Genomic DNA, 26,557 nt, shown 5'->3' on the forward strand with positions numbered 1-26,557 from the left:
GTTCGGTAGGCAACTAGAGGGAGTAAGACTCTTGATCTGATTATCAGTAGTGATTCTTCATGCATTAAGAATCTGCAGATAAAGGAACCACTAGGTGGCAGTGATCACAGTGTGCTGAAGTGGGATTTACTCAAAGAGGTAACTACCATCAGGGGTAAAGGGAAGGGTTTTTGCTTTCATAGAGGTGATTACGATGGTCTGAGACAGTATTTAAATTCTATACAGTGGGACCCACTGATTATGTTACCAACAGCAAATTCAAAATGGGAAGCATTCAAAGAACTTATCTTGGAAGTTACTAGGCTTTACAAACCAACTAAGAAATATTGTTCAACGTTTAGGCCTAAATGGATGTCGGATGAACTAATGAGACATATGGCAGAAAAGAAAAATGCACGGGATACACAAATTAATGGGCGACATGGAAGCGTATGATAGATATAAGCTGGTCTATAACCAAGTCAAAGGAGATTAGACAGGCAAAGGCAGATTATGAGAAATCCTTGGCAAAGGATGCAAAGAAAAACAGAAAAGAGTTCTTTACCTATGTAAACTCTAGAAGGAAAGGGATGAATCAGATTGTTCCACTGGATATTGACGGTTCAACAGTTGAGTCCTGCTCAGGTGGCTAACAAACTAAACGAGTATTTTGCAACTACATTCACACATGAGGAGTTATTCAGGAAGGGGAATGCCAGAGGTGAAGTAAACTCTGGCAGTGAGCTAGATGATTTTGTAATAACTGAGAGGAAAGTGGAGGAGAAATTGTTGAGGATAAACATAAAAAAGGCACCCGGAGCAGATGGGATCTATCCAGTTATATTAAAGGAGGCAGCAAAGGAAGTAAGCAAACCCTTAGCCAAAATTATGAGAGCTTCTTTGGACTCAGGGAAGGTACCCATAGACTGGAGATGTGCAAATGTGACCCCAATTCACAAAGGAGGATCAAAGGCTGACAAGTAATTACAGACCTGTGAGTTTAACTTCTGTTCCAGGAAAATTAATGGAGGCACTGGTTAAAGAAACACTGCAGGATCATCTAGACAAGACTTCAGTTATAGCTCAGACACAGCATGGTTTTGTTAAGGGAAAGTCTTGCCTGATCAATCTGATTGGATACTATGATGCAGTCACAAAAGAACTGGATGCAGGGAATAACTTTGATTTTATATATTTGGATCTTAGAAAGGCTTCTGATACTGTTGCACATGGAGAACTGCTGCACAAATTGGAGCAGTGTGGCATTGGAGGGAAACTGCTGCTATGGATAAAGGGATGTCTGAGGGGGAGAAGACAGAGTGGTAATGAATGGACACTGCTCATCGTGGACTGTTAGTGGAGTCCCTCAGGGTTCAGTATTGGGTCCATTGTTGTTTTCTGTATATATAAATGATACTGATGATGGTGTATCAAGCTTAATGTTCAAGTTTGCAGACGATACAAAGGTTGGCAGGGTTGTTAAGGACACTACTGACGTTATGCTGCTTAACATGACATTAACATTACAATTTAACATTACATTTTTCAAAGTATTACATATGGGAAACAGTAACGCCAGTGCAATGTATCAACTCTGTGGTACTACACTGACAGTGGCAGAGAATGAAAAGGACCTGGGGGTAATTGTGCAGGCAGATATGAAGTTCTCTGAGCAGTGCAGACTGGCTGCAAGAGTAGCTCATTGTGTCTTGTCAATGATATACAGGAATTTTTCTAGAAGGGATAAGGAGGTAATTATTCCCTTGTATAAGACAATGGTCAGGCCACACCTTGAGTACTGTATACAGGTCTGGAGGCCTCATTTCAAGAAGGATGTAGAGCTGCTGAAACAAGTACAGAGAAGGGCAACAAGATTAGTGAATGGAACAAAGGGTTGCTCTTACAAAGAAAGGCTTAAGTTTTGCACATTACAGTGTCTGGAGACTAGGAACTGACGAGGTGATTTGATAGAGGTGTATAAAGCCTTAAATGGTTTGAGCATGCACAATGCCGATGGGACTCTTCCTCTTGCTCGGAATAATCACCTGAGAGGGCATAAATTCAAATTGAGGAAAGACAGATGTAGGATAGATGTGCAGAAATTTGCCTTTAGCCAGCAGGTAGTTGGTTGGTGGAACAGACTTTCTATCCCTTGTTGTGTAAGTTGATAGCCTAAATAAATTTAAGGCTCAGCTGGACAGGTATTTTGAATGAATGGAGGGGTGAAAAAGGAGTGGCTTGCTTTTTTTTTTCTTTTTTTTTTTTTTTTTTCCGGCTGATGCTGCATAAGCTTGCTTTCTTGCATCATATGCCTCTACTAATGCTAATATGTGATTTTTGATCCAAAACTCAAACAGTTCAAATAAATTACTGATGAAGCTCTTTCAAAGCTTCTCACACTTCCCTCAACTTATTTGTGTGAACAAGGCTTCTCTGCCTTAACGTCGATAAAAGTTAAGAACAGAAACAGTTTGAATCCGGAGTCAGCGATCATTCTTGCCCTAACTGTTACTTTGCCACATATTGAACTGCTGGCTTCAACAAAACAAGCTCAACAATCTCACTGAGTTTTTAATATTTATTATGAGAATAAATGTCTGTATTTCGACGACTTGTCGAGCAACACAAAACATGTACATAAAAGTTAACTCACTATAAGCATTTAGAATTCAAGTGTAGAGGTTTACTTGTAGTAAAATATAGGACGCATACATATATGGGGGTACAAAAATAAGAACATGATTCTTTGGGAGTACATGAACAAAAAAGGTTGAGAAACACCGATGTAGACAAGACTGCAGTAAAAATTGAGACACAGCACGGGTTTGTTAAGGGAAAGTCTTGTCTGACCGATATGACTGGATACTATGACATGGTCAAAAAAGGAACTGGATACAAAAAATAATTTTGATATCATATACTTGGATTTCGGGAAAGCTTTTGATATTGTCACACATAGAAGACTACTGTACAAATAGGAGCAGTATGGCATTAAGGGCAAGTTGCTATAATGGATTAAAGGATGGTTGGGTGGGAGAAGCCAGAGTGGTAATCAATAGACACTGATCTTCATGGACTAATGTTATTGGTGATGTCCCCCAAGGTTTGATGTTAGGCTTGATTTGATTTGGATTTTATTGGCGCATTAGCAACTAAGGCTATAATGCACCAAGATTGATGTTAGGCCCATTGTTGTTTTGTATATTTATCAATGATATTGATGAAGGTGTGGCCGAGCGTACTGGCAAGACTAAGGCTGGCACATGTGCCGATCAACTTATATTCCATAATTAGGTCTTATCTCTCCGAGAGACGCATCATCGTGGAAGCACCTTATGGTAGAGTGAATCGTGATGTCCACAGGGGCTGTCCCCAGGGTTCTGTTCTGGGGCCGCTCCTGTGGAATATGGTTTTGGATGGGTTCTTGGCTTTGCACCTTGGTGATGTGCGCTCCCAGGCCTTTGCTGATGATTTGGTCCTCACCATTGCTGCAGATAGCCAGGCCCAGCTAGAGGAAAAGGCCAATCAGGCAATGCTGATATTGCAAAACTGGACCAGAACCCACTGCCTGACGATATCAACAACAAAGACGTCCTCCGTCCTGCTAAAAGGCAAGCTTGGTATACGTAGACCGCCACAAATAAAGGTGGGACCTACCACAATAAAATTAGTGACCCAGTTAAAATATTTAGGAGTTATACTGGATGGTAATCTTACTTTTAAACACCATCTAACTTATATCAGAGCCAAAATCAAAAGATACTCTGGATTGGTGGCTAGGATCGTCAGGCGGGACTGGGGGTTAAACCAACGCACCCTGTCATTGTTTTATAAAACAACCTTCCTACCGATCATCACTTACGCCTCAGCAATATGGTTTTCCAAAACAGGAACTGTAGTAAACCGACGCATCCTTGATGCAACGCAAAGAACAATCCTACTGACAGTTACACGTGCTTGTAGGACAACCAGTACCCACGCGCTGCAGGTCTTAGCCGGAGCTCTTCCCCTTGACTTAGAGATCATGCGTAGGGGAATGAACTACCACAGAGAGAAAGGAATACCTTGTACATACCATGGCTATACTGTGGACGTTAATGCACTACAAAAAAAATGAAAAGACAAGGCTGCAAAAACACCTGATGCAAGTTTGGCAGGAGCGCTGGGCCAACTCATATAAGGGAAATATCATCAGGAAATTCATTCCGAACATCGACAGGATGTACCCCAGTCCCCCAACTTGGTTTCAACCTGGCTTATACACCACTTATTTATTGACTGGTCACGGGGCCTTTACAGCCAAGCTGGCAGCGCTGGGGATTGAGGTGGATCCGAGATGTGCCTGTGGGGAGCTTGAGTGCTGGTAGCACATTATGTATGATTGCACCCATTATGAGGACCTCGGGTGCAGACTGATCACTGCAATACACTACCTCCCCAAGAACTTGGAATCACATCTATTGGACTCACTTGAGGAATACAGGGAGCTAAAGGAATATGCCCAAAAACTATTTGGTAGGCGTAAAACATTGATAGCCATCTACAGAAGGTAAATAAAAAAAAAAAAAAAAACACACACAGAACATGCATGGAGAGGACTCAAGGAGAACCTCGCCCAGGAACCTGCTTACTACTAATCATCTAAAACCAGCGATCGCAAGAATAACCCCATGGAGCTGCGGATCTTCCCATGATGAAGAGAACCACAGCCATAGCTAACAGACCAACAATGGACCTGACCAGTGTTCATAGCTGAGGAAAAATATGGCTACCAATGACAGAGAAGACCAACGAAGATAGAGAACTCCAAGTTGCTGCCTCAATGGAGCCATATTGGCTCTATGCTGTGCACTCTCTTGTGCAGTGCAATTCTTTTACTCCCACACCCGGCAGGGGTGGGAGGTGACGGCTTGCTGTCGCCTCTCTTCCCTGCCACACCATTTCTTCCCTCTGGTGGGGCATGGGCATGCCTCACTGAAAAATTGGGGGTCACCTACCCTATCAACCCTCTTCTTCCTATTTCACCCACCAGCCTTCATTCTCCCCTCCCAGCACTTTTTCTTGCACAGCGTATAGCCCTACACGTCCAAATTTAAATACACCAAAAAATTTCGCCCAACCTTTTAGGCACTTCAGAAACAGGCTTTCAGCGTCAACCCCATATTAGTGCTTTAATGTAAGTGATTTAAAATCAACCGCGGTCGTTCCAATTTTATTTTAGGTCCTAGCCACTAAAATCCCAGGAAAGTAAGTGGCAGGACCAGCCAGAGTACAATTGACTCAATGGTAACACCCAGCTAGCCTCCACGTGGCGAGGTATGGACAACGTCTGGTCCCATTAGGGGCCTGGCGGCCAATAAGCCGGATAAACAATGGGCACAACATATAACACTACTCATAACCCACACACTTCTAAATCTCTGGCTTTGACAGGGTACTGTCACCAATACATAGAACATTCGCGGAGATGGGAGAAATCCCAGGAGCCGCTAGACCCTCAATATACCTCATACCTCATATGTCAAAGCCTGCAGATGATACAAAGGTTGACAAGGTTGTTAATAATAGCAATGACAGTATGCTGCTGCAACAGGATCTAGAAAAGTTGGGCAGAGGGGCTGAGAAATGGCAACAATCATAATTGTTGGTCACTGAATAAATAACCAATGTCTGCTAATAAGACTAATAGAAATCTTTATTTGGTTGATAACACAAATTTAGCCTGACAGTGTTCATGAGTCACCTAACAGGTGACCCTCAAAAATAACATTCCTGTTTCCATTAATTAATGATTAAAAACATGAATTTTTTTTTTTTTCTGCCTTCCTAAATATAGTCAAACTTATACTGCAATAGTTTCTGAAATGATTTTTTTTGTACAGAAATTGCACGTGAGAATTTTTCAAGCACCTCATCACGATTCTTATAAAATGGAGTTCTTTCTCGACGACTGGCAGAGTACTAGACAAGCACCAGTGCTAAGTTCATATGTAGTTTCGGTTGCTTGATTTTCCTCTCCCACTAGGTCAATAAACGTCTATAGTCTTACTCCAGGTATTTTTGAAAGATTTATTTTCATAGAATAAAGATGAAATTTCATAAAGAGTACTAAATTTTACATACTGGAATAGACCTAGAGATTGATGTTTCTATTTTGTCTAAAACTGTTTTTTTTTTTTTTAATATAATTTTCATCAGAATTAATTTTTTATTAAAACTTTAAAAAATTACATACAATAAATAATGAAATATATTAAAAAAGATAAAACAATAGTATTGTTCAAGTAGAGTTCAAAAAAACCCAAAATGTTTTCCAAAAATTAAAAAGAAAATGGGCACCTGTAGGGTGCTCCACCACTGTCAGGTTAAATATGGAAAGACTTCAGTTTATACTAAAATAACACATAAAACCGAAGTCAGGTTCACCTAGTTCTTTTTTCTTATTTATTTTTAACATTGAAATTTATTTAGTTTTATTCTACATCTCTTAGATTACAATAAATACCAACTTACTCTTCTTTTTGTTTTTCCAACTTTTCTTTATATTGTTCATATTCTTTAGAAAATTTTTCTTTCTCAGCATCTGCCATTGTCTGTGTAGGCTATATAAAAGAAAAAAAAAGAATCCTTTCATGTGCAAGTTTTGCACATTTTACTCAATTATAATATCTCACATATGAGGTGCTAGCCAAAAGTTTGACTGATGGCAATAAAATTAATTTAGAATTATGTTAGTTATACACCAGTGTTGTTCCCATTAAAGTCTCCTCCAAAGTTTATACATCAATCCCACGGCTTCTCCCTCACTTCAAAGAATTCCTGGAACTCCTGTTACATGATGCTATCAAACTATCGTCCTTTAAACTGGATTTTTACTTGAGAACAGGAAGAAATTAGAGGAACATCACTTTTTTTTTTTTTAGTGGTTAAAACTAAAAGCTATTGAGCCAACAAAGCCACAGGACCGATGTATTGTTGTGATTAGCATTAGCATAGGCATATGATGCAAGAAAGGAAGCTTATGCAGCATCAGCCAAAAAAAAAAAAAACTTCCACTTCACCCCTCCGTTTGTTCGAAGTACCTGTCCAGCTGAACCTTATATTTATTTAGGCTATCAACTTCCACAACAAGGGACGGAAGTCTGCTCCACCAACCAACTACCCGCTGGCTAAATGCAAATTTCCACACATCTGTAATACATCTGTCTTTCCTCAATTTGAATTTATGTCCTCTCAGGTGATTATTCTGAGCAAGAGGAAGAATCCTATCAGCATTAAGCATGCTCAAACCATTCAAGGCTTTATACACCTCTATCAGATCACCTCACCAGTACCTAGTCTCCAGACACTGTAATTTGAAAAACTTAAGCCTTTCTTCGTAAGAGCAACCCTTTGTTCCATTCACTAATCTTGTTGCCCTTCTCTGTATTCGTTCCAGCAGCTCTACATCCTTCTTGAAATGAGGCCTCCAGACCTGTATACAGTACTCAAGGTGTGGCCTGATCACCTCCTTATCCCTGCTAGAAAAATTCCTGTACAGTAATACCCCGACTTACGCTACCCCGACTTACGCGAACTCGGAGTTACGCGGTTCTTGATTTTTTCGTTTGGCAACGCTGCCGCACACTATCTTCAAGGTCGTTTTTCATATGTTATCGATATACGGTGCGACGGCGGAGAATGAGAGCGAAAGATGAACAAAATTCAACTTTGCTGCTTTTATGTTTTTTATATCAGTGAAGGGGAAACACATTTCACCATAATAACGTAAAAACCAACACAATTCCAGCTATCGGTATAATCGCAAATGCAATTAGATCGAGTTTACTACCAGTTTATAACAGATTTCACTAGCAGAAACGCAACTGGATTTTTATTGTTTTATGGTAGTAACCCCTAGAAATGTGAGGTGTTAATAGTGTATCTTTGCCTTTACGGTGTTGTTTATTCAGTTGCTACATGCGCGCAGCTTTGTTTATGCGTATCAAGCGTACCTCCTCGTTTTGTAATTGCGCTTTATTCCCTAAAAATGAGTAAAATACTTAATTAAAAGTTGTGAAAAGGAAGCGTCCTGGTGAAGACACTGCAGATTCAGAGAGAAAAAGAGAAGCAATTATCGATAAACAGAGGTGGACTGGGTCAAAAATTCTTACCCGGGAAAATTTATAGTGGCCTCATACTATGGTTTATGGCCAAAATCACACCGGCCACCGGGGTTTCCCCGGTAAGGCTTATGGCCAGTCCGCCTCTGTCGATAGAGAAAAAATATGAAATTGTGAAACGCTTTGAGCGAAATGAAAGACCATGTGATATTGCACGTGCTACAGGCCTAAATGAAGCAATAGCGAAAAGCACATGACAATTGCAAACTTGACAGGTTGAAAATTGAAAAGGGCTCAATTGTAAAAGGCTTAAAAATTTTAGAAAACAGACTCCAACGAAGAACGCGTTATAGCTACAAAGCAAAGAATAAAAAAATTATTAGCTTGCTACGAAGAAATTCTGCGTGAAAAAAAGAAGGCGCTGTGTCGTCAGACGAATTTATTAGATTTTATGAAGCCATCGACATCGAAATAACTTTTTTACGTAAGTCATTTGTTTTTTTAATACATATTTTGTATTAATATGTATAAAGAACTGCAATTTTATTAATATTTTTCTTCTAAACTAGTGTTTTTGTTAGTCCTTGGTCCCAATTAAGCAAAATTTATATGTATTTATATGCAAAGTTGTACCCCGACTTACGCGAATTCGACTTACGCGATTTTCGTCGGAACCACCTATCGCGTAACTTCGGGGTATTACTGTATATCATTGACAAGACACCATGAGCTACTCTTGCAGCCCATCTGCACTGCTCAGTTTGGTTTGGTTTTTTTTTTAGGAGCATTAGCAACTAAGGCCATATTGCTCCGCACTGCTCAGAGAACTTCATATCTGCCCCTAAGTCCTTTTCATTCTCTATCACTGTCAGTGTAGTACCACACAGTTCATACATTGCTCTGGGGTTGCTGTTTCCCATATGTAGTACTTTACATTTGTCAATGTTAAACTTCATTTGCCACCTCTCAGCCCATCTGCTCAACCTTTCCAGATCCTGTTGCAGCAGCATAGTATCAGTAGTGTCCTTAACAACCCTGCCAACCTTTGCATCGTCTGCAAACTTGGACATTAAGCTTGATATACCATCATCAATATTATTTATAAATACAGAAAACAATGGACCCAACACTGAGCCCTGAGGGACTGCACTAATAACATTAGTTCACAATGAACAGTGTCCATTGATCACCACTCTGTCTTTTGAGATGCAGAAGCCAATCCTGAGAGTACCATTTCTCTGATGTGTTCTCCTGACATTCTTCCTCAAATGCCTTAGGACCTCAACTTAGAACTAGTGATTTACTGTTTAGTCTAGCGAAAGGAGCACCTGAAGAATACTTCCCTCATTGTTGAAGAAAACAATCAGCATGCTCTTGATATTTGATCTGACCTGCCTTGACTTTAACAAAGAGATGAATTTTTCATTACAAGAAATGCTGCTTTGTTTCTGGGTTACAACCATGAAGACAGCTTTCATTTCCTGTTTTGACCTCGTAAATTAAGTTTCTATCCTTACCAGCCAATGCTTGCAGGTCCCTGAACATAAAAAATTGGTTCCTGTTTTTATTTGTCTTTCAGCTAACAAGGTACAAATTTTGTAGCAGTCCACCTCACATTTAAATTTTCAGTTAAAATGCATCAGCATATACTGTATGATAGGCCCACAATGGCACAAATACAGTATACCCCCGCTATTCACGGTATCTGTATTCGCGGTTTCGCGGTCGCTAATTTAATATAAAATGAAACCTAAAAAAATGTGAATTTTAAAGCGCTGTGAACAATTTCCGCCATAAAAAATATGGGCGTGGCTAAAATTATCTTTCTCGGTCAAAACAGCACTCAGTGGGTGGGGGGAGAGGGGTGAAAAATCGCGAGCGTGATGTTTCTCGTTAATCCTTGTTCAGTATGTGTTATGCACTTGCCATGGAAGGTTTCGTAGTTTGTTTTTAATTTATATAGGTTATCAATAAATTGAAAAATAAATTTATCAATTCTTAAATTGATATGCTTACAAAAGTGATAAATCTACCGTTTTGCAGTGTAAAACAGACTTTTTCGAGTGTGTTAACGGAAGAAAGTGACTTTATTGTGGACAAGTTCTTTCTAACCCGTACAAAAATATGGCTACGAATAACAAGGGAAATGTGAAAAGATCAAAGAAGGTGATGACATTAGCAAATAAAATTGAGTTATTAGATAAAATTTCTAATGGTAAAAGTGTCTCCTCAGTGGCAAAACATTATAAAAATCAATGAGTCAACGGTATGATAAATCAAGAAATCGGAAGAAAAAATCCGCTATAGTGGCCGTGAAAACGCGCTAATTGCTTCAAAAATTTGCTCTGTAACTCGTGATGTTAAATTAGAAAAAAATGGAAAAAGCTTTAAATTTGTGGATAGATTCACATAGATAGATAGATTTGTGGATAAAATGAAACCTAAAAAAATTCACATTTTTTTAGGTTTCATTTTATATTAAATTAACTCAAAATGAAATTCCATTATGTTCACTCAACATTCGTGAATTTAATATTAAATTGTTTCTTATTTTCATTTCAATGCCATATGCTTGCATTTCACTATGTACTGTCTATGTACATAGTCATATTATGAAGGTACATATAATACATAATACATACATAGACAAAATTTAGACAAAATTTTAGACTAATTTTTCTTATATATTTCATACTTTGGAAAGGAACCCCTTTATTACTATGGGAGCCATAACTTAGTATTCACGTTTTTGGTATTCACGGCATTTCTCAGGAATGTAACCCCCACGAATAGCAGGGGTTTACTGTATTGTTAATCATATGCCATGTCCTTGTGGATGACTTGATGCATTTTTTCAACATTTTCATTAATCCGACTTGACAATAGATGACCTGGGCATTTAGAATCCTCAACTGAAGTGTGACCACCTTGGAAATGCCAAGGTGGTCACACCATTGAAAAGTTTGCATTCTACACATAGCAACATCGCCAAACATTAAGCAAGTCTCCGATGCTGTTTTCTCAAATTTATGACAAGATCTGATGCAAACCCACTCTATTCCATAATGTGTGCCACCTTACTCATCTACAAAAAATTGAAAGGCACCCAAACAAAAACACATTTAATGCCAATTGTGTATAAAATACACCTTCGTATTGGAGTGAAACATGACACACTACAATGAATTAGTTCAGTGGTATTTAATGGTACACTGCTATAACACATGTGGTTAGTCCCCATGCAGCAAGTCTGGATACTTTTGACTTGCACCTCATACTTAATTCAATATTTAAGATTAAAGAATTACAAAAAATATTATTCAATTAACCAAAGACAAGTTAATCCTTTCATTTACTAATCATTTCTCAAAAATGTAACATATTTATAAGTAAAAAAAATAATGTTTTTCTGCATTGAAATTAATCTATTAGGATGTTTTATGGTCAAAAATTGAACCTGACCTTGAACAGTTCCAATCAAAACTAATATGAGGAGCATTCAAAAAATAAGTTACACCTGCCACCATCTCTGTGTATAACTGGTATAACTGTGCAACAAATGTGGCACCTGCTCGAAATGGAGTTCATATCATGCATCCCCTGGTAGGTGATTTTCATTAATATAGCGGTACCAGTTGTGTAGGAGCAAGCATTCATAATGGCACGTCAGCTAGAATGTTACTCCAAGTTCGAGGTATGCAGAACAGTACAATTTTTGTGGGCGAAATGTCTGAATTGTTCCAAGATTCATCGTGAAATAATGGCGGTGTAATGCTGCCTCATACTATTGTAGTTTCACAATGTTTTTCACCAACCTTATGTAGAAATAAAACACAAAGAAAACGAAAACTGGAATCTTGATAACTATGTATTTATAATAAATAATATTTGCCTGTATTTACAATAAATTATATTTAACTTTACAACTAAAATATATGAAATATACATATAAAATATACATTAAAATATACTGGGTTAAGAACAATAAAATACATTAAAATATACTAAATTAAAAGCGATAAAACCATAGCTTTCGAAGGCTCCTGCCTTCTTCTTTAGCGGTCTAACTAAATACATAGTTATCAAGATTCCAGTTTTCGTTTTCTTTGTGTTTTATTTCTACATAAGGTTGGTGAAAAACATTTAAAACTACAATATGAATATACCCAACCTCAGAGGCCTGTTTGAAGAAGCTGCCTCATACTGCCAAACATTACGGTCTTTGAGAACAGCCATGAAAAACAAGAGGCCTGGAGAGTTAAGCAAAGTTGTTGTTCTCATTCAGGACAATGCCAAGCCACACAATGCACGCACAACACTTGCTCCAAAGTTTTGGATGGGAGGTAATGCAACATCTGCTGTACAGTCTCAATCTTTAGCCTCGTGACTATCGCATTTTGGCAAGCTGAAAGAACATCTAGGGGGACAACGATGAGCAGGTACAAACAGCAGTTCGACGGTGGCTAAATTACCAAGGAGTGGATTTCTATCATCAGGGAATCTAACGTTTAGTCACACGTTCCGAGAAGTGTTTACACCAACTCAGTGACTATGTGGAAAAGTAGTGCAAGGTACGTGCTTTCTATTGCATAATGTTACATACCTCAATAAATGTCTCTTGGGCTACAATGGTCAAGTGTAACATATTTTTTGAATTACCCTCGTAGGTTACTGAACTTTACAATTCTAGCACTTTTTTTTTTTTTTTTTTTAGGAGCATTAGCAAATAAGGCCATATTGCTCCGAGGATATGCGGTGGTCATTACCTGACCTTTCCGCATCCTCCATATTGGGTGGCTCAAGGGCTCGAACCACGGTCTAATCAAGAAGCGTGTGCTACGCACTGCTGCTGCTCCTGCCCACCTGGCTACAGAGTCGCCAATTCTAGCACTGACCCAGGATGGAATACCTCTGAACTAGGTAACACTTTTAAGAGGTTTTTTTTTTTTTTCTATCTTTCAAAATTAACATTTTTCTCATTTTTAAGATCATTTTATTATGTGTTACAAACATTTAATTTCAAAATAATTAAATACTTATTATCATTTCAAGAAATCTACATTATTTTCCAGGAAAATACAAATGTGCCAATTTTCAAAAATGGTAAGTTGATTCACTTTTCTCGTAACGTGAATAATTCGGAAACTGAAATTTGACACTTCAGTATGTGCATATCACCAAGAATCCTGGTGCATGTGGCTACGCATTTTAGCATTCCATGTTTAACAATACAAAAATTTTTAAGAACAGCTTTCCATGATGAATACTATATGAGAAAACTCCTTTTATTATGGGGAGCCCATCGACAGAAGTAACTTTTAACTCCACCTCATGGGTAAATTTTTGTTCATTTTTCTGTCCCATTACCCCAGGGGCTCACACCTGGTGATTATGAGCTTGGCAACCCAGGGTGCTGAGCTGGATATTATCATTCTTTTCTTTCTTTAATTCTCAATGTTCCTTACAAAGCAAACTATTTGACTTTCATTAATTTGTAAAAGGTTGTGTGACTTAAATATGATAAGCACAACAAGGAAGAACATGTGAGCCCCAGAAAGACCAAGGGCTGTAAAAGTGTCAGAAGCCCACTTGCTGTTCAATTGCCAGCTGCTCAATACCTTAAGGGATATGTTGTGTTAATACCTTATCAAAATTGTTGATTGCAAAAAGAAAATCTCAGCTTTGCCAACATGCAAAACACATGAACCAAACTAAGACAGCATTATTAGAGTCATATGATACAAGAAAGCAAACTTATGCAGCAACAGCGAAAAAAAAGAAAAAACACGCTCCCATTTCACCCCTCCGGTTGTTCCAAGTACCTGTCCAGCTCAGCCTTAAATTTATTTAGGCCATCAACTTCCACAACAAAGGATGGAAGTCTGTTCCACCAACCAACCACCCGCTGGTTAAAAGCAAACTTCCACACGTCTATCCTACATCTGTCTTTCCTCAATTTGAAATTATGCCCTCTCAAATGATTATTCTGAGCAAGAGGAATAATTCCATCAGCAATTAAGCATGCTCAAACCATTCAAGGCTTTATACCCCTCAATCAGATCACCCCACAGGTGCCTAAGTCTCCAGACACTAATTACCAAAATTTAAGCGTTTCTTCATAAAATCAACCTTTTGTTCCATTCACTAATCTTGTTGCCCTTCTCTATACTTGTTCCAACAGCTCTACATCCTTCTTAAAATGATGCTTCCAGACCTGTATACAGTACTCATGGTGTGGCCTGACCATTGCCTTATATAAGGGGATAATCACCTCCTTATCCCTGCTAGAAAAATTCCTGTATATCATTGACAAGACACAATGAGCTACTCTTGCAGACCGTCTGCACTGATCAGAAAATTTCATATCTGCTTGCACAATTACCCGCAGGTCCTTTTCGTTCTCTACCACGGTCAGTGCAGTATCACAGAGTTGATATGTCACTCTGGGGTTGCTGCTTCCCATATGTAGTACTCTACATTTGTCAATGTTAAACTTCATTTGCCACCTCTCAGCCCATCTGCTCAACCTTTCTAGATCCTGTTGCAGCAGCATGTTGTCATTAGTGTCCTTAACAACCCTGCCAACCTTCGTATTGTCTGCAAACTTTTTTTTTTTTTTTTTTTTTTATGTGAACCCCAAACACGAGAGGTATTAGAACCTATAGTACTTAGTACCGTGCTTGGATTGGAGGTTGAGAAGACGAAAGAAGATATTTGTTGACTTTGGACTTTTTTGATTGTAATTTTCAGGAAATACGTATGAAGGAAGGTTGTTCCAGAAAATGGCAGTTGAATGAATAAATGAGGAAGATGAAAAGTTGGTTCTGTGTGTTTGAAGTTGAACAGTAAATGGATGTTGGCTGGTGGCGGCACGTGTTCGGACTGTTTTGAAAGAGAGAGCGGGAATTCTAGAAGCCAATTCAGAAGAACAGTGCCCATGGAAGTATCTGTAGAAGAGTCATGCAGCAGAAACAGTACATCTATGAGAAAGCGAGTGGAGAGACTCTGTTAGAGATGAATCATTAATTAACCTAACTGCCCTCTTCTGAATGGAATCAAGAAGCCTAAGAGAGGTTTTAGGGGCACCACCCCAGATGTGGGAACAATATTCCATGGCAGGGTGGATTTGCAATTTATACAGAGTGAGCAGCTGTTTGGAAGAAAAGTAACGCTGAGAGCGACAGAGAAAACCAAGTTTTTTAGATGCAGAGGAAGCAATATTTGTAATGTGCTTGTGCCAAGAGAGATTAGAAGTCAGGGTAATCCCCAAAAGAAATATATCATTTTGCCTAGAAATTGAAGTGTCACTAAAGATAAGCATAGGAGCAGAAGAATCCTTTTTGCGAGATATAAGACAAGACTGAGTTTTAGAAGGATTGAAATCAACCTAATTGTCTTTGTCCCACTGGAGAATTACCTGAAGATCGGCATTTAAGGAATTGGTAGCAGATTTTCGAGAAGTTGAAGCTGATTGAGCAGAACAAGGTTTCTCAAAATGGAAAGTCGAATGCAATGCGCTACCATCGGCAAAACTATGGATAGGATTTCCGGTCAATGGAAGAAGGTCATTAATATACAAGAGAAAAAGAGTGGGGGAAAGAACTGAACCTTGGGGGACACCAGCATTAGTGGAGAAGTTAGAAGACAGAGAGCCATCTACCATCACCCTCAGTGAGCGATCACAGAAAAAACTGGATAACCAATTACTAAAAACAGTTGGCAAACCGTAAGATGGAAGCTTGTTTAGAAGACCTGTATGCCAAACACGATCGAAAGCCTTTGAGATGTCAAGGGCAACTACTTGTGTTTCACCGAACCTTTCCATTGAATCAGTCCATAAATGGGTAACATAAGCCAGAATATCACCAGTGGATCGACACTGACAGAATCCATACCGGCGATCGTTGATCAGACGGAAGGTTTCAAGGTAGTTTAAGAGTTGGCGGTTAATTGATTTCTCCATTACTTTAGAAAGAGTAGAAGTAATTGCAATGGGATGATAATTGGATCGGAGGGATTTGTCACCCTTTTAGGAACCGGCTGGATATGAGCAAATTTCCAAGGAGAAGGAAAAACACTTTCGGAATACGAAACTGAAAAAGGGTGGCAAAGAATAGGAGTACGTTCAGGAGCACAGGTTTTGAGAACAAGTGGAGAAATACCATCAGGACCTGGAGCTTTCTTAGCATCAAGATTTGTCAAAATCCTTCTGATATCCTTTAGACAGAAGACCACAGGAGAAATTGAATGGAGCGTGTTGGGAATGGTGGGAGGTGTTTTACCAAGATCAATTAATACATGAGTTGGAAGAAAAATGGGATGCTAGCAGGTCAGCTTTATCCTTGGCTGAAGTGATAACAGAACCATCTGGTTTGGACAGAGGTGGGAGCAGAGATGGGCAAAAGTTGCAGCCAATAGCTTTGGCAGGAGACCAGAATGCTCGGCTACCATTACGGCAAGAAGCAAGTTTTCTACTCTTAGCCTGTTCAAACTCTAGTTTGGACTGATTACTTGGACATCAAGTTTGATATACTATCATCAATATCATTTATAAATACAGAAACAACAATGGACCCAATACTGAACCCTGAGGGACTCCACTAATAACATTAGTCCACGATGAGCAGTGTCCATTGATTACCACTCTGTCTTCTCCCACTCAACCATCCCTTTATCCATAGCAGCAATTTGCCTCCAATGCCACACTGCTCCAATTTGTGCAGCAGTCTTCCATGTGCAACAGTATCAAAAGCCTTTCTAAGATCCAAATATTTGATATCAAACTTTATTCCCTGCATCCAGTTCCTTTGTGAGCCTATCATAGTATCCAATCAAATGGTAAGGCAAGACTTTCCCTTAACAAAACCATGCTGTGTCCAAGCTATAACTGAAGTCTTGTCTAGGTGATCTGGAAGTGCTTCTTTAACCAGTGCCTCCATTAATTTTTCTGGAAGAGATGTTAAACTCACAGGTCTATAATTATTGATCTTTGATCCTCCTTTGTGAATTGGTATCACATTTGCACATATCCAGTCAATGGGTACCTCCCCTGATTCCAAAGAAGCTCTCATAATTATGGCTAAGGGTTTGCTTACTTCCTTTGCTGCCTCCTTTAATATAACTGGATAGATCCCGTCCACTCCGGGTGCTTTTTTATGTTTATCTTTAACAATTTCTCCTCCACTTTCCTCTCAGTTATTAAAAATCATCCAGCTCGGTGGCAGAATTTAACTCACAGAAATAGCTGCATTCCCCTCCCTGAATAACTCTTCATGGGTGAATGTAGATGCAAAATACTCATTTAGTGTGTTAGCCACCTGAGCAGGATTATCAACAGTTGAACCATTAATGTCCAGTGGACCAATCTGATTCAACACTTTCCTTCTAGAGTTTACATAGGTAAAGAACTCTGTTGGTTTTCTTTGCATCCTTTGCTAAGGATTTCTCATAATCTGCCTTTGCCTGTCTAATCTCTTTTGTGACTTGGTTACAGACCCACTTATATCTATCATAGGCTTCTGTGTCACATGTCAATTTATATGTATCCCATGCATATTTCTTCTCTGCCACATGTCTCATTAGTTCATCTGACATCCATTTAGGCCTAAACTTTGAACAATATTTCTTAGTTGTTATGTAGAGCCTAGTAGCTTCGAAGATAAATTCTTTGAATGCTTCCCATTTTCAATTTGTTGTTGGTAACATCATCAGTTGGTCCCACCATATAGAATTTAAATACCGTCTTAGACCACCGTAGTCACCTTTACGAAAGCAAAAACCCTTCCCTTTACTCCTGATGGTAGTTATCTCTTTGAGTAAATCCCACTTCAGCACACTGTGATCACTGCCACCTAGTGGTTCCTTTATCTGCAGATTCTTAATGCATGAAGAATCACTAGTGATAATCAGATCATGAGTATTACTTCTTCTAGTTGCCTCCTGAACATGCTGATGTAGAAAACAATTGTCCAATAAATCCACAAAAGCCTTGCTAGTGTGTGACTGACCAACCCACAAATTCCAGTCAACATCTGGGAAATTAAAATTCCCCATTATAAGTCTCTGATTTACTGGGCCCACTATTTTCCCTGCACAGTTCCTTATTATACTCATCACAGTCATTAGTCCTATAACACACTCCTACTCTCGATTTTGATATCCCAGTGCTTATGTCACACCAAACTGACTTGACACTGCACTATCCAGCAATGTCAACTGGTTTCACTTACTTGGATTTTGTGTTTCTTAACTAATAGTATAATCCCTCCTCCCTTCCTATCTTGTCTATCCTTTCTGTACACATTGTACTCCCCAAATTCCAATTATGCATTATGCATTCCTTATATCTGTGTGACACCACGTCTCTGATATCCCAACAATATCTGCCTTCGATGTGTTGAGCAATACCTCAAATTCATCTAATTTATTTACCAAACTCCTAGCATTGGTGTACATGCAAGTATACATGCACCTGTTCCAATTTCTAGCTACCCTAACATAACCCATGTGTTTACTTGTACTGCAATGACTCCCAGCAGTCTCTGAAATACCCTGCATCTGAAATAGCTGCAATTTGGCCAAAAAAGATCATCAAAACCTATAACAGCAAGGGTCCCACAAGATAATGTACTGTTCAGATTACTGTTTACTGCTACCATTTCTCCAAAGAAAGCCAAACTTCATAATCTATGCTGATGATACAAAGCTACTGACAACAATTCAAGCACAGAATGACCCCCAAATTATAACTCAGCCAGCTATCATAATACATTCCAGCCTATGAAATCAAGATAAATTCAACTAAATCAACTATAGCAGTGTTCTCCCAGAAATGATGCTAAACTGAGATCTAACTGCCTCTGGATGACATCCCCATCTCCGTAGGTGAACAGCACACTGATTTAGGAGTTGTTTTTGGCCAAAAACTGACATTCAATCTTCATCTATCAGAGCACAGATGCAAAAGCTAAATGGAATGCAAAGAAACATCTGTTGTATGTTGATGCTCTCTGCATAACAAAGTGCTGCATTAACACCATTCATTTACCCTTCTGTACTTTATGGGATAGAGTTATGGGGATCTGCTACCCCCAATACTCTGAAGCACCAGTTTGCACAGGAATTCTGGCTGCTGAGATGGACTACATTCAAACACCAGGTGTGAGCTAGTTACAGCACAACGATCTGGAAGCTGCAATCAATATTTCTAGAATGCCAAAGAGAATAAGTGACATCAGGCCAACAGCTACTGTAAAACTTCTTGCTATATGATTGACCCCCACGTATGGAACCTCTACCACTATAGTATCCCCAACTATAGCCTAAAGGCTACCCCCATCCATGTGATAAATACAAACTGCACATCGCAGACAGGTTTATCCCAACTAAGATGCTAAGTCTGATCCAACAACTGGACTCTGATTTTATAAGAATCTCCAAAGAGCCAAGGTATTGAAAATGCATCCTCAATAAATGAACTCAACCATGATGTTCTCCATCAACTTTAATACTTTTGACTCTTCCACTGTACTGATGACTACTGTTAATGGAAACTTGCTATCTCACTGGGAGAGATGATTCTGGACTTAGGTGAATATTACATGATCTTTATTGTAAGGTGCAAAAAGTACATGCAGGTACCCAGACTTTACAACAGTGTTTCTCAACCTCTTCATTGTTGCAGCAAACTCTAAAACTAAAAAAAGACTAAAATTTTGCGGCACACTACAATTACCATTATACTCATATATATATATATATATATATATATATATATATATATCTCATCCTGTAATCACCCTGTGTATATATATATATACAGGGTGATTCACTACCAGTGTGACAAACTTGCAGGAGGTGTAGGGGGCACAAAGACGAATCGGAATCACATAGCATTGCAGGGTCCGAAATGCCTTCGTCATGCAGTAGAGGATGTTGAACGGGAGGTCGTGTGAACAGCAATCCCGCTGGAAGTCAGCATTTGTGAACCGGTTCCCGAGGCAGTAGGATGGACGAGTATTCAAACGTTGAACTGGCCGACGTGCACCTCGTGCATGGAGCTGCGGACTGTAACGGGCGCGCCGCTCTGCACTTGTACCAGGAACGTTTCCCGCACAGGCGTGCTCCTCATCATACAATTTTCGCACGTGTGCACAGAAGGTTACGTGAGACTGGTTGTTTCACGAGAGGTACCATGAATCGAGAGCAAACTATGAGGATGCCAGACAATGAGGAGAATGTCCTACGTCTTGCAGAAGGCAATCCAAGTACGAGTACTCGAGCGATAGGCCAACGATTGGGTATTTCCCAATCCACTGTATGGAGGATACTGTCAACAAACTAAATGAGTTCATACCATCTGCAACACGTCCAATCATTGGAGCCTGCGGATTATCCACTCCAGAGGACTTTTGCTACTTGGTTTCTTCAACAGAAACTGTTCGCAAATGCTGACTTCCAGCGGGATCGCTGTTCACGCGACCTCCTGTTCAACGTCCTCTACCACATGACAAAGGCATTTCGGACTCTGCAATGCTATGTGATTCTGATTCGTCTTTGTGCCCCTTACACCTCCTGCAAGTTTGTCGCACTGGTAGTGAATCACCCTGTATACACACATATATTTAAATAATGTTCAAGTAGTTGGAAAAACGGAATATTTCATAATAAAAATAAAAAGGGGGGTACAGCATACATCAGGGACAGCAAAAAGCATATTCCACTACATGATGCCTGAAATATGCTCATATAAATTAGAATAAGGTATAAAATAAAAATAAAATAATATAATGCCAGCAGTACGGCAAGACGAGCGAAAAGACAAAATTAATTTCATCAAGCAGGGAGGGAAGAGGGGTAAAAAGAATAAAAAAATATTGCAGCAGAAACTCTAAATTAATTTAGAAAATCTAAATGTACAAATAATAATTCTTTGAAATTTAAAAGCCAATTAAATAGAAATTTAACGGAGCCCCCTCTCACGGGCACCAGATCCAAATTTATGTAAAATATCACCAAACAGAGATTTAAACCACTACAATAAAACAAGACAAAAATAGACTGACCATTATGCCCCATCTTGACAGAGGACCACAAGCCCAATAATGGTCAGGGAATCACTGCATTTCAAACACTAAACAAATCGCCGCAAAGGAGAATCGATCGTAAGATCAGTCCGCCACACCGATCCCCAGATTGAACTGCCAATGCAGGGAATTGAACAGCAGTGGTCCTGATGCAGCGAAAATCAAAAATAAAACAGACATGAGCACTCCAGTGCAAAGCCACACTACTGACAAAAGTAAACTTAACCCGTTTATATAAACGAATAATAAACTATAGATAGCAGTACATTGGTGATATTTCACATAAATTTGGACCTGGTGCCAGTCAGAGGGGGCACTGTTAAATTTCTATTTAATTGGCTTTTAAATTTCAAAAAATTATTATTCGTACATTTAGATTTTCTAAATTAATTTAGAGTTTCTGCTGCAATATTTTTATTCTTTTTACTCCTCTCTTCCCTCCCTGCTTGATTTGAAATTAATTTGGTCTTTTCGCTCTTGCCTTGCCGTACTGCTGGCATTATTTTATTTTATTTTTAACCTTATTCTAATTTATATGATTACACACACACACACACACACAGACAAATATATAATTTTTGTTTATTTTTATTTATAATATATATATTAGAAATGAATAGTATAAATAAAAATAAACAAAAATTATATATATATTCAAACTGGAAGTTATTTCTGTTGGGTATATTTAATAATAAATTTGTTTTAAATGCTTTAACATTCTTTTGAACATATATGAATTGCATGAAATTTAAAAGAAAATATGTAAAAAAATAACATAATTATATAAAAACTAAGACAAGTATAAAGTTATAGTACCGTGATAATAGACTAAATATAAAAATAGTGAAATGCTTAAAGTGCGGTACTCACCTAGAATATAATCTGCAATAGTTTTATGAAAAGACTGATGGCTAAATATAAGGTGGAATGGTTGGAATGGTTAAATTAATGCATTAAGGTGGGATGAGATTTAATTTAACGGAATTTTAAAATAAGCGCAAGGAAGCAGAAGAGCACTACTCCGTCCCTGGTTGTCATAAAGTAGAAAATAGTTAATCTGGAACATAAAAGAATTGATAATGCCAATAGCCATGACAACAGACTTCATTATGTGAGAAGTAACGCGTGCTGTATTTTAAGGAATTTTCTATACTCTCGTGATGCTCTTTGGGACACTCAGATGTGAGAGATTCCAAGCAGAGGAAAGGTGAAAGGGAAGTTTTGCGTTTAGGATGTTGAGATTAGTATTGTTTCGAAACCATTTGATAATGAGGTCTTCATATTGAAGAATTTTATGGTTGGTTTTAAGTCTTATAATGGTGATAGTGGAGTCAATTAAAGGAGTGTGATTGTGGGTTTGAGCATGAATTGTGAGTTCTGTACTAGCTTGTCCCGATCTAAGACTATTATAGTGGTAGTACGCGCGAGTGTTGGAGATTTTGGTAGAACCAAACTTGGTAGTAGTACTACCAATATAACAAGACATCACAGTTTGATTGACATTTAATCAAGTAAATTATATTGTTCAAATCGTTGGTTGGGTATTTGTGTGTGTCTTTGTAAGTGTTGAATAAGGATCCGAGTTTATTATAAGCTGAAAAAATAAGGGAGATATCAGTACCTGTAAACACACAGCGGAATTGTCCAGCAAGTTCGTTATGGTATGGGATGATGATGCATATATTTGCATTGGTGGTGGGTTTTGGTGGATTGTTAATTTTACTTTTGGCAGTGGAAATAGTGTGTTGAATGAGTTGGGTTGGGTAGTTCCTAGCTGTAAATTTTTTGTGAGGTATTGAACTTCGTTGGTTAAGTCATTTTGTGAGTACGGTAATACCCCGAAGTTACGCGATAGGTGGGTCCAACGAAAATCGCGTAAGTCGAATTCGCGTAAGTCGGGGTACAATTTTGCATATAAATACATATAAATTTTGCTTAATTGGGACCAAGAACTAACAAAAACACTAGTTTAGAAGAAAAATATTAATAAAATTGCAGTTCTTTATACATATTAATAAAAAATATGTATTAAAAAAACAAATGACTTACGTTAAAAAGTTATTTCGATGTCGATGGCTTCATAAAATCTAACAAATTCGTCTGACGACACAGCGCGTTCTTTTTTTTCACGCAGAATTTCTTCGTAGCAAGCTAATAATTTTTTTATTCCTTGCTTGGTAGCTATAACGCGTTCTTCGTTGGAGTCTATGTTTTCTAAAATTTTTAAGCCCTTTACAATTGAGCCCTTTTCAATTTTCAACCTGTCAAGTTTGCAATTGTCATGTGCTTTTCGCCGTTGCTTCATTTAGGCCTGTAGCACGTGCAATATCACATGGTCTTTCATTTCGCTCAAAGCGTTTCACAATTTCATATTTTTTCTCTATCGACAGAGGCGGACTGGCCATAAGCCTTACCAGGGAAACCCCGGTGGGCCAGTGTGATTTTGGCCATAAACCATAGTATGAGGCCACTATAAATTTTCCCGGGTAAGAATTTTTGACCCAGTCCGCCTCTGTTTATCGATAATTGCTTTTCTTTTTCTCTCTGAATCTGCAGTGTCTTCATCAGGACGCTTCCTTTTCACACCTTTTAATTAAGTATTTTACTCATTTTTAGGGAATAAAGCACAATTACAAAACGAGGAGGCACGCTTGATACGCTTAACAAAGCTGCGCGCATGTAGCAACTGAATAAACAACACCATAAAGGCAGAGATACGCTATTAACACCTCGCATTTCTAGGGGTTACTACCATAAAACAAGAAAAATCCAGTTGCATTTCTGCTAGTGAAATCTGTTATAAACTGGTAGTAAACTCGATCTAATTGCATTTGCGATTATACCGATAGCTGGAATTGTGTTGGTTTTTACGTTATTATGGTGAAATGTGTTTCCCCTTCACTGATATAAAAAACATAAAAGCAGCAAAGTTGAATTTTGTTCATCTTTCGCTCTCATTCTCCGCCGTCGCACCGTATATCGATAACATATGAAAAACGACCTTGAAGATAGTGTGCGGCAGCGTTGCCAAACGAAAAAATCAAGAACCGCGTAACTCCGAGTTCGCGTAAGTCGGGGTAGCGTAAGTCGGGGTATTACTGTACTATATTTGAGGGCATTATGTATTTGGTTGTATAAAACCGCTTTTTTTTGTGCAGAGGGGGTGGTGCAAAGCAAAATGTAGGTATTTGCCTGTATGTGCATTTTTTCTGAAAATCTTTGTACCTAGTTTAGTACCTGTTTTGTAAACAGTGAGGTTGAGAAAATTAATTTGGTTGTTGGTTTCATTTTCAAGAGAATTTTAACCAATCATGTATTGAATTAAATTTTAAAAAGAGATTGTCTATAGTGGACCTACTGCTTATTATGAGTACGTCATCAGCGTAACAGGTGTATAATTTTATTTCTATTATTGTTATTTTATTTTATTATTGAATTTTATTATTTTATTATTGAATCTGAAATATCTAGTAAAAGTGAAGTGAAGTGAGTTCTAGGATGTTATTAATGGAAATAGAGGTACATTTTGTCAAAGCGTTATCTGTTGTTAAGAATTTCCGCAAAGCCTGTAAAGTGTATGGGATATGCACGTTAGTATACAGAGATATTACATCAAATGATGCTAGGATATCTCCATCAGAAATTGTAGTATTGCTTATTTTCTGAAAGGCCCGATTGGTGTTGCTGATTTTGAATTCTGAGAATCTGATAGGAGGGGATATAATTTTAACTAAGTAGGTGGATAGGTTTGCAAAAGCTGACTTACGGAAAGAGATAATTGGTCTTAATGGGTGGCCAGGTTTGTGTAGTTTGGTGATGGCATATCCCTACACAAACCATCACCAAACTAAGTTTGGTGATGGTTTGTGTAGGGATATGCCATCACCAACGCTTTACAAAACTAAGTTTGGTGATGCCGTTTTCAATAAACCTGGAAAATGCTATTAATTGGGCTTTCCCGCTAATATCTGCAGAATTATCTACTTGCAATGCAAGGAGCCACCCAAAATTATTAATATTTCAAACAAATTGTTCTTCAATATCATCGGACATTTCTTTTATATGCCTGCTTCCTCTCCCAAAATACTTTTCACAATTACTCGACATGCTGGTAAAACCAGACTTTCTGCAATCAGGTGAGGGTTTTTTTTTTTTTTTTTTTTGCCACCAGTTTGGCTGCACTTTCATGTGTTGATCACCAATCACCAGATCTTGCGCACGCGCGTGGGTGTGTGTGTGTGTGTGTGTGTGTTTAATGGCGCACAAGCTACTTTGGCTATATTGCACCTATTCATAGGAATGTTGAAAAGATAAAAATAAATAAATAATTAATGTGAAGATAGTTCAATCTCATTTCAGGCCAGAAACTAATCATAGTCGTTCATACATTCCTATTTGTTTCAAATAACAGAAAAGTTCATTAATATTGGCATTTTCACCAATGATATCATGTAATGTTATCCGTTCTCGGATATTAGCCAGAGAATTAAATATTGAAGTTCGATGTTGTTGATAATGTGGACAGTCAATCAAAATATGTTTCACTGTTAAATGCTCAGAGCACTGTGAACAATGAGGAGGATCATCACCTGTGAGTAGATGGAGGTGAGTTAGATGAGTATGTCCTATTCTAATCCGTGCGAGTACCACTTCTTCTCACCAAACTGTCTCTGAATGCATGAGTGCCAAAATTTTGGGTCCTGTTTCAACTGGAAAAGTTTGTTATTTGTTTGTTTATGCCATAGTTCTGTCCATCGTGCATGGTACGCTGTTTGAATTATAATATTATAATCAGAAACTGGAATAAAGACAGAAGTTAGGTCTAGTGTTGACAGATTTTTAGCAGAAATATCAGCCAACTCATTCCCTTTGATGCCTGAATGTGCTGGAATCCAGCAAAAGTTCACTTGTTGCTGACGATCTTCAATTTTCAACAGCAAATACTTGATTTGATTTAATACAGGGTGATCATAATGAGAGAGATTCTGCATTGCTCGAATTGAGCTGAGAGAGTCAGTGTAAATTAAATATTTTGCAGATGGATGAAGAGTCAAATTTTCTAGAGATAATTGTATTGCATATAATTCTGCTGAAAAGCTGCTGTACTCAGGTGGAAGAGAGGCTGATATGATAGCAGAGGGAAACACTGCTGCTGCTCCAACAGTTGAATGTGATTTGGAACCATCAGTATATATCGGTAAGAAGTCAAAATAGTTTTGAATATGGCTTGCATGGAGTTGTTGCACATTCAGAGTCGGTAAACAATTCTTTCCCCCATTGGAGAAAATAATTATCACAGGCTGGTTGAGGAAATGGAATCCATGGTGGGTGAGAATAATTCTTTCTGTGCTGCCTACTCTGGAGAGGAACATTCCAATTTTGGGCTATTTC

The 26,557-nt window shown here is 38.4% G+C and overlaps 1 protein-coding gene across 1 annotated transcript in view; it reads right to left on the reverse strand.

The window, feature by feature from the left end:
- The window catches only part of ergic53 (lectin, mannose binding protein ergic53), a 207,475-nt gene that overhangs the window by 86,804 nt on the left and 94,114 nt on the right, over nucleotides 1–26,557 (reverse strand). The window contains exon 9 of the mRNA XM_090389265.1: nucleotides 6,493–6,581. Within this exon, the coding sequence (XP_090245391.1) occupies nucleotides 6,493–6,581 (89 nt within the window). The remainder of the gene's footprint in view (nucleotides 1–6,492; nucleotides 6,582–26,557) is intronic.

Source organism: Mastigoproctus giganteus, chromosome 14 (genome assembly GCF_048544385.1).
Source record: "Mastigoproctus giganteus isolate SK-2022 chromosome 14, ASM4854438v1, whole genome shotgun sequence".
NCBI lineage: Eukaryota > Metazoa > Arthropoda > Arachnida > Uropygi > Thelyphonidae > Mastigoproctus > Mastigoproctus giganteus.